Raw genomic sequence first — 13,696 nt, 5'->3', positions numbered from 1 at the left:
AAAGCGTGGCACATCATCAGGAAGTACCATTAGCCACTCTTACATGGTGGTGGAAAATGTGTTTCATAAAGAAAGTACCCATATTTTCCGCATTCTCATCATTAAAACATTCTCAATTCAGACTCGATGTATGTACAAACTGGTCCATGGAGGATATACGTGTTATACACTAAATAGCCAGCTGCATGCATTCGCTTTGGACGGTACACTTAAACGACTCAATATCACCATCTGCCGGCCTTTGGGCCATTAGCTACACTAATATCCTACATCGGTTTTTAGATGCAGTTCTTTTGGATTGGGTAGGCAAATCTGTTGATAGATCTGCTTGCAGAGGCAAAAAAATATACTGATAACGAAAGGGGAACGCCAGGTAACCTTTGGAGCGCACAGAAGTCTTGCGCATGGAAGGCAGGGCACTTCCTGTTTTTTCCTCTGATTTTTTTCTTGCTTGCCAGAGAGCGCTTTCTATATTGAGTAATGGGGAAACAGGCATCCATCCACCTAACTAGTAACGTTAGGTCTGCACTTATGGACATTTCCAAATGAATCACAGGAAATATTGAAACTAAGTGGTTTTGTAGTTTAACGATGGACTCGATACGTCAAGCGTGAATAGTGAGACACAACAAGGTGTACTGCTAACTACCTCCACACTAGCTAGTGAACGTAAGCTAGCTAACTTGGTACAATCAGCTTCGATTTACTGTTGTGAATGGTGTAACGTTACCTAGCTAACGTTTGCGTGCCAGACAGTCAAACAGAGTAACGTTTCTCTTCTCTGAAAAGTATTTCCTCAACCAGGAAAGAGGTGAGTTGAAATCATCATGGTTGTTTCTACCGTTGCCTAGCTAAACTAARCAAATTAGCTAACTAAGTAAGTAAAGCCATAAAACCTGTGAAACCATGCTAATCATTGGAGCTACCAAGCTAGCTCGCATTATATTGTGAATCTGACAGCAGAATCGAGATTTGTTGCATTAGRTAATGAACCATATTATTCTAGCTCAATAACAGTGATTGTGACTTAACATAGAAGATCAAAAGACCAGTTTTATTCAATTTGTCATCTTACTATTACACTCAGTGTAAGGTGTTTGTTAGGAAATTTCAAAATAAAAGATAGGGTTAGTACTATCAATACCAGATCAATATCGCCATCTGCTGCCCTTTCGGCTAGGTTTAGCAGTATCTTTTCAGCTGCCAGCAGTATCTTATGTCACAGTCAGCGACTGCCAGCAGAGGTTAGAAACGGAAGTCTCATCAGCCTGTTAACTGCTATTTCGTCCCGTTGAGACACACCCATCCTCGGTGTCTGCCATCATTCCTCAGTTGTATTAATTACTGTTTGGAGGCATCCAAGCAGCAGGTCGTCCTGCATCCCTATAAATCATGTATTAAACTGATGTCTCATTCAGCGTTATAGCACTCATACAGTGTAGTGCTCACACTCCAGTCTTCTGTAAATGGTCCATTGAAGTCATCTGTTAGACATTATATGCCGTTATGTTTATTAATGGTTGAGTATCAGTTGAATTCTGAAACTTAGGCTAAATGTGATTGGGAGTTCAATAGGGCGGCGAACAATTGGCCCGGCGTCGTTAGGGTTTGGCCGGGGTAGGCCCTCATTGTAAATAATAATTTGTTCTTATTAACTGACTTGCCTAGTTAAAAAAAAAAAAAAAAAACTATTGCTGTCTCGACGGGAGAATGGAATGGCAGTTTTGTAAAACGATTCTTTCTGCTGTAAGACAAAGATGATAATAAAATCCGTTCATTCAGAATAACAGCAGTATGTCATTCAGTGAATGAGTAGTTTATACACTCCCCCTTCCAGTCAACCACAATAGAGCATTGATTTAGCAGATAATAGCTKATCGACGCTGCWTGGAAGTGTTTTTCGTGACAGTGSTTTGGCTTATGTGTACAAATGCCATAGTAGCTATAGTGACTTCATTATGTAGCATCGTCCTTGGTGACAGATTGTGTCACTGGATTTATGAAGCATTAAGAGATGATATAGTGCAACGTTCCTGACTTATTGGGTTTCTATGAAACAGTGTTTATGATGTTGTACGAGATACTGTTAGCTTTGGTCACTCTATGGGAGTTGACGCTCAGTCATCTCTCAACATTGATTCACCTATGGGTTGTTCCACCTCAAAAAGCACAAGAAAGAGGATTTCAACACCCACCGGGTGATTCTCAGAAACCAGTTAACCATAGCAGTAGCAAATTGAATTAGAAAACCATTATGCATCTGCAACAATCAACTATCATTCTGAATACTAAGATGCCTAGTTTATGGCACAGTGTCTCATTTTAAATACATTTGAAAGACTTGAGAAATTACTTTTTCTAAAAATAGGATTTAAAAAAAAATGCTTAAGTCCACTTTTGACGTTTGATAATACATGCACATAATTAAGTACGGTATTTTAGTCAATTGCATTAAGATCAGATGTTGTCTTTATGCAAATAATTTGGGATTAACAAGTGACAGTTTGATGATTTATTGGTTACTGAATCTCTAATAGAACTCAGTACAGTTTGATGATGTATTGGGTTACTGAATCTCTGATAGAACTCAGTACAGTTTAATGATTTATTGGGTTACTGAATCTCTGATAGAGCTCAGTACAGTTCGATGATGTATTGGGTTACTGAATCTCTAATAGAGCTCAGTACAGTTTGATGATGTGTTGGGTTACTGAATCTCTGATAGAGCTCAGTACAGTTCGATGATGTATTGGGTTACTGAATCTCTAATAAGACTCAGTACAGTTTTATGATGTATTGGGTTACTGAATCTCTGATAGAACTCAGTACAGTTTAATGATTTATTGGGTTACTGAATCTCTGATAGAGCTCAGTACAGTTCGATGATGTATTGGGTTACTGAATCTCTAATAGAGCTCAGTACAGTTTGATGATGTGTTTGGGTTACTGAATCTCTGATAGAGCTCAGTACAGTTCGATGATGTATTGGGTTACTGAATCTCTGATAGAGCTCAGTACAGTTCGATGATGTATTGGGTTACTGAATCTCTAATAGAGCTCAGTACAGTTTCGATTGATCTCTGTTGTTGGTTACTGAATCTCTAATAGAGCTCAGTACAGTTTAATGGCAAACTGAAACACTCATTACCAGAACTTGCTTATCATTACCGTAATGCACCAATATTTAGGAAATACTAATTTCCCCCCAGTTCAGAGAAATGAGTCATTAAAGTTGTTTGATTCATGTCCCGTCCTGATATTACCCGGTTCTGACCACTAGATGGTGCTCTTCCATCTAGTGGTCAGAACCTAGTAATATCAGTATGTATGATGGGACATAAACCTAACAACTTTAATGACTCATTTCTTTGAACAGGGAGGGGGGGAAACATCACCAAATTCACTGAACACATTACATAGGATGAAGAAACTATACTCAGAGCCGCAGCTCCATACTACTTGTCAGACATGGAGAACTGATACTGTATAGGGATTGGGGTGGGGGGTGGCTTTTGACTTTACTTGGATTCCTCATGTCTTACTCATTGTTAGAAAATGTTTTGGTCTAAATCAGATGTTAGGTACTATATTTATTGAGTGTTATATTAATCCTATAAGTTAAAATGGCCAATTTGGGGGCAATCAATCTACTTAATTTCTCAGATCATTATATTTCAGTAAAATAATGTTGCAGGAATGCTAATCTTACCTGTTTCTAACTACAGAAACGACTTCAGAACAATCTGAGATGGTGGGRGTCATGGCTTGCTGAAATGACATGGAKCGACCCCTACGAGATATTAGCATTCCACTTCCTTTGTCTGAAGCAGGTTTTACCAGAAATGACTCAAACTGAATGCATTTGATGGATAACAGCAAAGGCCTTTCAATTGTTGGCTGTTTGACAAAACAAATGATATGCATCATGGTTTTATGATGAACTAGGCTAACGCAAACGTTCCACACCTGTGCTTATCGAATCCATAGAGGGATCCTTTCATTCTGGCTATTAGCTACGCCCAATTTGCAGGATGGGAGTGTGAGAGAGAGAGAGAGTGACACACTGACCCGGTGAATTAGCGAGACGCCGTTACTGCTATGCTAACACATTCAGGCCAGGCTATCAGCAGCAGATGGTAATGTCTGGGCTGAGTGGGGAAAGTGATAGCCATGGCCAGGCCCACTAACACAGCAGGTGGGCTCTACSCCCGTTGTGTGTAGGCAGACTGTCCAGAGTCTGTAGTGTATGTTGGAGACAACCAGAGGATGGGGGAGGGCACTGTGTAGCCTTGTGCATAGTAATGTGTTTATCTCAGGTTGATTGTCACTATGAGGCTACTTACTCACTGGCCTATATCTCTGGTTGTTAGGGATGCTTGAATAGTGGGCTTTTACAAACAGGATATGAAAACAGTTCTGGCAGGAATGTCAGTTGGACCAGGGTTCCCCTCAAAGCCGATAGGCTAAAGCTCAATGGCTAATCATAAAAGTGAGATTGAGTTGGCCACATCAGTGGATGTAATTCTGACCTCTTGTAGGCCAGATTTCAGAYGGGGGAGTTTTTCCTAGCCACTGTGCTTCTACATCTGCACTGCTGGCACTCTGGGGATTTATGTTGGGTATCTGTATAAGCACCTTGTAGCAACTGCTTTTGTAAAAAATGGCTTTATAAAATACATTTTGATTGATAAAWACATTTGAAAAGGCAGTGAATAACTCGGCTTTTGTGAACTTGTTTTTTTCTTCATATTGTTCGACGTYTATGGCTATATTTAGTACCCTGACATTCTGTTTCTACTGAACGTGGGCCAAAACTGACCACAGAGACATTTTGACCAGGTTAATTGACTTGCTCAGACTAACAGGAACTTCACTCTCATGCGCCGTCTCCTCTCCTCTCACTCCCTTTGTCCGTTACGGTCTGTRTGCACAGATGATTGAATAGCTTGTCAACGGTGCTACGTCGCCACAGTTCAGATAGGTTTAGATGATGCAACACACAGGTCTCTAGCCTTTTCAGTCAAACATTTGTTTTCGGTCTACAACACCACGTTCCAACAAATAACAGAAACGAGACCACATTCCAACAATAGTGTCTGTACAGTCAATGCAACATTGACACTTCACTTCCTGTATACACCTGTAGTTTCTCATTTACCACCTCAATATATTTACACTACGACAACCGCGCATTCCAACAACATTAGAAAATGCATTGCGACATTYGCACATCAGACYTCACTTCGTTGACACCTACATCTGTAGCCTATTCCTAACCGTCCAAATCCTTCTCTCCCAGCAGCATGCGGCGAGATCTGCATCCGTTCTAGAATGAAGAAGAGCCCGGCGCACCGTTGCAGGGACATCGAGAGGCAAGCCGGTTACCTGCAGCCGGAGCACTGCGCCCCTCCCCCGACCCGCCCCCGCTCCGACGCCGTGTGGTTCATCCGCGACTGCTGCGGCATCGTGTGCGGCGTCGTCACCTGGGGCCTGGTGTTCTACGCRGAGTTCGTGGTGCTCTTCGTCATGCTGCTGCCCGCCAAGAACCTGCTCTATAGTCTAATCAACGGGGCWCTGTTCAGTACCCTCGCCTTCCTCGCCCTGGCTTCGCACGCCCGGGCCATGTGCACAGACCCGGTTAGTCTGGCTGGCTTTGTCTGTCTGTCTCAGTGATTCTGTGGCTTTGTTCCAATCCCCCCCCCCCCTCCAAAGTATGCACTTGTTCACCTTCCTTCACTGATTTGAAAGGGAATGACTGGAATAAAAAAATATGATGGATATTCTTACTAGCCCATGCCTCCACCAATCCAATGCTTTTAGATTTGTGGGCAGTGGTGAACGAGTACACACTTCAGGAGAAAGGAGATATTATTGGGACYCACCCAGTGAGTCAGTGAGTGGACTCTCAGGCTAAACTGTCAAATGCAGTGCTTTCAGTCTAGAAATAAGTTGTCTTCACTAGAAAACCTGTTTGTAGAGAACTCGTTCAAAACTGTGTGTATTGTTTTCAGATCTGAATGAATACCCCTGTCCTAACCCGTGCCTCTCTCCCAGGGTGCGGTGCCTAAAGGGAACGCAACCAAGGAGTTTATCGAGAGCCTGCAGCTCAAGCCCGGTCAGGTGGTCTACAAATGTCCCAAGTGCTGCAGTATAAAGCCCGACAGAGCTCACCACTGCAGGTACAGTACAGGACTGCTGCAGTCTAGTCTGTCCCGTTCCACTTATTTTCTTCCAATGTTCTCTCCTGCCGATGTCGTTTAGCCTCAGCCTTGCTGCATTACTTATACCCACCGGTACTTACTGGATGGCTAAGGAGTTGTTCCCCGGACTTTGAAGTGCTTGAGCCTAGTTTCAAGGGGACGAAAATGGCTAAAACAAAAAAGGGATTAGTTGAAGTAGGAATTGGGGGGGGGAAAGTACATAGCAACAAAAAAATGTGAATTGATGTGACCATATAGTATAAATGRCATGACACCATACTGTAACACTTGTTCCACCTTCAGAGAATACCATGGTATCAGAACACCTCTATTATGGCAGATAGTTGATGATGATGTGTCAGGGCCTAGTTGAGGTGTCAGTCTGCTACCCTCTCCCTTAAATAATATAWCTCTGCCGTGACTCCCCTGTGTGATGGGAGAGTACAGTTCCACAGGTTATTCCCATCTCTCACCTCCACCAGTGTCAACATGTTGTTTGTCCCAAATGTAACCCTATATAGTGCACCATTATAGGGAATAGAGTGCCATTTGGGGCGCAGGCAGTGTGCACCGTGCAGCTAAAGGTGGCTAGAAGGAGTGGAGGATCTCTCCAGTCACTCTGCTGTGTCGGTGTGCGTGTGTTTTAATTGCCGGATTTAATTAGCGAGGCGTTGTGGCTGGTCTTCATGCTTCCAGAAGGAGCAGCTTGTGTAGGTCACAGGTTTGGCTCATTTCCAGGCCTCTTCTCTATGTGGCTGTACCGTACCGTCATGTCCTTGTGTGTGCCCCTCGCAGTGTGTGCAAACGCTGTATCAAGAAGATGGACCACCATTGCCCATGGGTAAACAACTGCATAGGAGAGAAGAACCAGAAATTCTTTGTGCTTTTCACAGTGAGTGTTTTTAGCCTCGAGCTACTCCGCTATTACTCAAGCATACATTCGCCACAAGCTGTGGTCGACTCCCTCACGTGAGATGTTGCTACTCGTCTCAGCAATCATACCTGACAGTTAATGCTGACTAATGTCCTCCTACAGACCTGCAAACTCTCGCCCACATTCATCAATACAACACATTATTCCATTCTGGGTGTTACGGACCCCTTTGGCCCTGCAGACTAGGGGGGGATGGAAACGAGACCCGTCACARATCTCATACAAATCATAAGTGAAAAGGAACAGTGAGAACTAAAAACAGACAACCTAAATCTACCGTCAAACACTTGTGGTTTAAACACACGGTAAAGGGGGGGGGCTGAGCTGGACCCAAGGAAATAAATAATAAATATCCCCCCAAAAAACTAAGCTAGTCTTACCTGCCTCAAGCACAGCTAGCTAACTAACCAATAAAATACAGTGGGTGGTCCGCCCAGTTCTAACTAGGGTTCTTAGACAATGTTTTCCTACGGGTAATGTATGCCCATGGGCGACTTGTCTTGGTATCCCCTTTTCCCACCAACAAACAAACAGTCATACACCATTACAATACATACTCCCATAATAACGGACAAATGTGACATGTAGGTGCGAAAACAAAAGAGAGAACTCAATCCGGAGGGAGAGACGGACAGAGACAGAGAGAGAGTTTGGGAAAACAACTGACTGGGGGGGTTTTAAACCAAGGGAAAGGGGATGTGATTGGGTAAAGGAAACGGAGCAGGTGTGTCTTCTGATTGGCGACTGATGAGTGACACCTGTGACTAGGGCAGAAGGAGAGAAAACGAARACACACAGGATACCTGTATCCGTAACAATGTACAAAATCTTGACGGAATTATGATAAATACTTTTTCAAAATAAGAGCACTGCATGGTTAACTGATATAATGTTACTACGGTGTTAGCTGATGCGATGTAATATTTGTCTCCCTTTCAGATGTACATTTCACTGATATCCCTACATGCCCTGGTCATGGTGGCCTTCCATTTTATCTTCTGCTTTGAGTCCGACTGGACGAGTGAGTACCATGCTGTTCAGCTATGTTAGCATTCTCTGTCAAATCCACCATACCGTTTTTAACCTTGCGTGGTTATTCCGCAACAGAGAAACACATTTCATGGATTTGGTGTCGTGGTTTCCATTTGCAATGATTTATTTCCACTACTTCATAAGTATCATGTTGTTTTCCTTTCCAGTACCCTGATTGTTCTCCTTTCACARCCTTTGACTCTCTCTTTGTTAAAGCATGACTTAATTGGTTAATGACACGTACAGGATATCAACCTTTGTCTCTCCTTTCCTGCCCCCTAAGATAATACTTACCTGATGAGTAGGAATCCAGCACCCCTCTCCTCAGCTTCCAGACTATCAGTGCCCTCCAGTTTAAACCTCTTATCTCCCCTCCCTTCTCCTCTACCCTCCCTTCCCTTCTCCTCTCCCCTCCCTTCTCCTCTCCCCTCCCTTCTCCTCTCTTCCCTCGGCCCTCCCCAGAGTGCAGTACATTCTCTCCTCCTGCGACCGTCATCCTCCTCATCTTCCTCTGCTTTGAGGGACTCCTCTTCCTCATTTTCACCTCAGTGATGTTTGGGTCCCAGGTCCATTCCATCTGTACCGATGAGACGGTAAGTGAACTGAACACGCCACCAAGCTTCCCTTTGCTCCCATTTACTCCCCCACTCAATGCTCCTCTCTTCCTTCTTCACCATCGCTGCTCAGCAGGTTTTTGGGGTTGATTCCGTTTGAACATTTAGGAAGTCAACTGGAATTCCAATTACCATTTTTTTTTGTCGTAGAAAAGCGTTGAGGACAATTGGAATTAGAATTCCAGTTTGCTTCCTGAATTGAAATGGAATTGGCCCCAACCATGCTGCTTAGCTATTAGATCCAGATTGCACATAGCTTTATTCAGGTTCTTGATGGAACCGTCCCCAAGATGTATAAGTAGCCAGGATTATTTTGAGACGCATGGTCTCCTGCTGATGTTTTGCCTGTCGGATCTTACCTACAGGGCATAGAGCAGTTGAAAAAGGAGGAGAGAAGATGGGTTAGAAGGACAAAGTGGATGAACATGAGGGTGGTATTTGGCCATCCGTTCTCCATAGCCTGGCTAAGTCCCTTTGCAACCCCTGACCACGGGAAGGCAGACTATTACCAGTACGTTGTCTGAGAAGAAGACGCCAAGCTCCAGCACCCATGCTACCAGCCTGTCTTTCAGGGTGCGGACTGACGATGCGCACAGGCGATACTGTTCCCGTGGCRTGACTTCACCGAGCATTGACTCTTGACACTTCTTCTCCTTTTCTGTTTTTGATCATTTTTAAATTTCAGGGTCTTCTTTGTGAGAAAAAAATCTTTATCTGCCTGTTTTTAATACTTGTCACTTATTTTGGTTTCTTTCTTTGCCTAGTGCTGATTTTGATATCTGTATGAAGAATACGTTATTTTCCCTTCTGTTCACAATCACAGCCAAGCCCTGCAAAACCATCAACTGTAAAATGAGTCTCTGCTTCTCTCACGTTTACCWTTTTAAAGAAAGCCTTTGCTGATGTAACCTAGCCAGAGACCGAATCGGACGTGGCTYTAAACTGGGCTTTACCTTTGGGATAGAAAGGGTAGACGCTCTTAAACCCCCGACGTACAGTATTTCCTGTATTTGGTCCTGTTTGAGGACTAGGCCTAAACAAAGCAAACGCACGAGCTGAATTCAGATTGGCTTTTCAGTGGACGAAAACGATCGGTTCCAATAGGCCTATTTTCTCTTCCCGACGCTGCAGTACCTCAGCCTTTCCATAATGTATCCTTTATGGTATAAGCGATAGCCTTGTTGCCAGTGACACGCTGTTGATGTACTACCGACCCACAAGGCATTATATTTTGCTGTTTAGAACAGCCAAATCTGTTGCTGCAAGCTGCAGATTCTTTGCCTTTATAGGCAATGCTCCCTCTAAGCTGCGCGCATGCGCGGCCGCTCACCTCCCGCAGGACTGCCGCGCAGAAGAAATGTCATGCCGCACAGACTCGAGAGATTGAACTTCACTGAGTTCACCCCATTAGTTTGCACTATGTAGATCAACGTTTTTTTCTGTGATCGAATCAACATTATAAACTGGGATGTTCGAGCTGTGAATGCTGATTACCTGACAGCTATATCAGACTGTATACCACGGGTATGGCAAAACATGTATTTTTACTGCTCTAATTAAGTTGGTAAACAGTTTATAATAGCGGTAAGGCACCGCTGGGGTTTGTGGTATATGGCCAATATACCACAGCTAAGGGCTGTATCCAGGCACTATGCGTCGTGCAGAAGAACAGCCCTTAGCCGTGGTATATTGGCCATATAGCACACCTCGGGTCTTATTGCTTAATTATATCAGGCCCTTTAAGCTGTTTTTTGAAAAACTAGACGGGTAAAAAGCGTGTGTGTCTTAATTAAAGGGGCAGTGTTGTATTTTGAGACGGGCTTGAATATGGAAATGGGCCAGTAGGCAGAGGGGTAGTCAACATTGTCTAATTCTCTGAATGGTAATAATAATAAATTATTTGTAAAGTGGTTTCTTGCATCATACAATGCAATGTACATATTTGGCCCATGGTGTTACAGACCAAGTAAAAAGTAATTAATGTCTAACCCTTCATAATGTAAAAATGTTTAAAGGTATCATGCAATGTAGGCCTGCATTGAACACCACATACAGACTACTGTAGGCTATATCATAGAAATCAAAAGCTATTTCTATCTGAAAATGTTATGGGATTTGCTCCATTGGTTTTGTTGGAGGGACTACATTATGATCAAATAGCCTATTGGCTACTGTCTAAAACTGTAAGGGTTCCACCTCAGTATTCACTGTAATCGCGTGCRGGAACTTGCATAAAATTCTCACAACGTTCAAGTTTCCGCTCACAACACCTACAATTTGCTCAGTCCCCCCCCCCTCCAAAATGTTTGCTTATAGGACAGTACACCATGGACAATGGCAGTTGGGTAAAGATATTTTTGTAACCTTAAGTTTCAGTTGAATAGGGTATCTGCTTCCTCTCACAGGCTGTCAGTCATGTGCAGGATGGGTCCCCTCCAAAGATCATGACAGGATGAGATTGGGAACAACAATGGATTGAAAGTCCAACTGCGGTAGCGGCTGGGGACAGTGGTTGATGGTTGTCTGTTGTAGCATGATGTCTTACTGGCTGGTGTATGTGACAACTGTTTCCATAGAAAAAGTACTGTGATGCCCTCTGAGATTTTCATTTGATCACTGAATAACTACAAAACTGGTCAATCAAATGTACATATTATTTCACTTTTTTGGAACAGAAGCATGCAGCTAAGTGTAATTCGTATCAAAACCAGGCTATCGGCTTGACATTGTGGTTATGAATCTGGCACAGCTGAGCTCTGCGGGACAAACATTGGCGATGACATTTAGGCCAGTGAAACGTGCACTGAAAGCTGAAAGAACATTGTGGACAATGCTAACTAGTTCACACACTATGAAAAGCCACAGACCGGTCTCCTAAGACATTTACATTTACATTTAAGTCATTTAGCAGACGCTCTTATCCAGAGCGACTTACCTAAGAGACCGTGTGGATTGGCTCAAGGCAATTGGTCACCAGTTGCAAACAAACAAGCTTCATTCAAAGCAGATACTTCAGTGAAAATGCCTTTTGTCTGTGAGAAAATGATCACACAGATTGATCTGTGTGTTCAGAAGCCTTACTATAGAAAGAGTATGGGCTGTTGGTGATGAACAGAATGGCTATGGCTACATCCCAAATGGGGCTCTATTCCCACAGGGCTCTAGTCAAAAGTAGTGTACTGTGTAGGGAATKGAGTGCCATTTGGGCCACAGKCTAACTCATGTGGAATATTTTTGGTGCCATAGGAATCTCTGAACTCTTTCACCCTCCCCGCATATCATTTGGTACAGCTGATGGTGGAATGTACCATTGAGGCCACAGGGGAACTTTCAGAAACATTTGACCTTTTATGAAAATGCATTTTACCGACTGTCAAAGCCATGCTGAATGAACACCATGGTTATGTATTCATCAAACAAAAATGTTTCTCTCTTAATTGAGAATGCAGAGTGCATTTGCACGGCATGGGTGTCATTTGAAATGTGTATGGACCGCATTTTATAGATTTTTAAAAATGTATTATGAAGAATAAAATAAACTTTGAAGTCACTAAAGCAGCATGACACTATCATGACAGTCACCTTTCCTGTTTGTTTTTATTTTTACCCCTTTTTCTCCCCAATTGGTAGGTAGTCTTGTCCCATCGCTGCAACTCCCGTACTGACTCGGGAGAGGAGAAGGTAGAGAGCGATGTGTCCTCTGAAACACGACCCTGCCAAGCAGCACTGCTTCTTGACACACTGCACGCTTAACTCGGAAGCCAGCCGCACAAATGTGTCGGAGGAAACACCATACAACTGGCGACCGTGTCAGCGTGCATGCGCCCGGCCCGCCACAGGAGTCGCTGGAGCGCGATGGGACAAGGAAATTCTGGCCAGCCAAACCCTCCCCTAACTCAGACGARGCTGGGCCAATTGTGCGCCGCCTCATGGGTCTCCCGGACGGCTGTGTCACAGCCCGGGATCGAACCCGGATCTGTAGAGATGCCTCAAGCACTGCGARGCTCRACTCGAGAGGCCGGACAGTCACTTTTTCTAAGCAGTTAATTTTTTTATGAATAGGTGACTTTAAAGTTAAAGATGCTTCAATCAAATCTACTACCATATCTTTCTGATTTGGTGCACCTTTTTTTATATTAAAGCAGAACATTCAACTACCTAAATCTCAATACTGCTATCTCCTACTTGAACTGATGGACCCTTATAAGCTCTGTAGTGACTCACATATAACTGGGTCATTCTATGAAAATGGTGGCTTTTTGAACAGCAAACTTTTACAAATGTTCATTTATTTATTTTTTATCAAAACGTATAGTCAGATAAGTTAACCCCTTAACGTTATAAATCAACATAAATGACAGCTTAACATGTTTTTATATTTTTACTACTTTACATAAACAAAAATGCTTGTGCTGCCTTTTTGTCACTGGTGTTACCTGTATTTTAGATGACAATTCAGGCTTTCTAGAATGTAATTTCAGTCTTTAATTATATGATTGCAATATTGAAACAGTAATAAAATGCAAAAAAGTATTTTTTTAAATATAATTGTTGAGGGTTTTGTAAAACATTACGTTGAGAAAAAAGTTTGTGGTGTTATTGATTGTCATTGGGGTTACCAGCAAGAACAGTAACACCAGTGACGATAACACCAGTGACAAATCTACAGACAAGATGGCATATCTAAGACGGCGGCCACTGTAGCTCAAACCACACTTCTTAAATTGTAAATAAATCACTTAATCGTGCAATTTTATAAATCATTTTAATCCAATTTCCTTTCCCCTTACTATAAACTGTGTGACACATCTTAAGTCCTCGCATGAAATTACCAAGTTAATCATTAAATTGTTAACATATGAAGAGAGTGCACACTCACCATGTGCTTTTCAAAACAATCCCGTCTCCAATGAACC

At 42.9% G+C, this 13,696-nt stretch overlaps 1 protein-coding gene across 2 annotated transcripts; it reads left to right on the top strand.

The window, feature by feature from the left end:
- The first annotated feature begins 244 nt into the window (after positions 1-244).
- On the top strand, positions 245-11,075 carry LOC111956128 (palmitoyltransferase ZDHHC3). Of its 2 annotated transcripts, none has more exons than XM_023976571.3 (7): positions 245-811; positions 5,303-5,637; positions 6,055-6,179; positions 6,996-7,092; positions 8,074-8,155; positions 8,629-8,759; positions 9,146-11,075. In XM_023976571.3, the coding sequence occupies exons 2-7, from the start codon at positions 5,332-5,334 to the stop codon at positions 9,302-9,304; spliced, it is 900 nt and encodes a 299-aa protein (XP_023832339.1). In that variant the 5' UTR covers positions 245-811; positions 5,303-5,331; the 3' UTR covers positions 9,305-11,075. The 2 variants fall into 2 exon arrangements, with proteins under 2 accessions (XP_023832339.1, XP_023832338.1); XM_023976570.3 differs by having other exon boundaries at positions 5,300-5,637.
- The last annotated feature ends 2,621 nt before the right edge of the window (positions 11,076-13,696 follow it).

This window comes from Salvelinus sp. IW2-2015, linkage group LG31 (assembly GCF_002910315.2).
Source record: "Salvelinus sp. IW2-2015 linkage group LG31, ASM291031v2, whole genome shotgun sequence".
Lineage (NCBI taxonomy): Eukaryota > Metazoa > Chordata > Actinopteri > Salmoniformes > Salmonidae > Salvelinus > Salvelinus sp. IW2-2015.
Note: the sequence above shows the minus strand (reverse complement) of the source record. Positions and strands in the feature narration are given on the sequence as shown.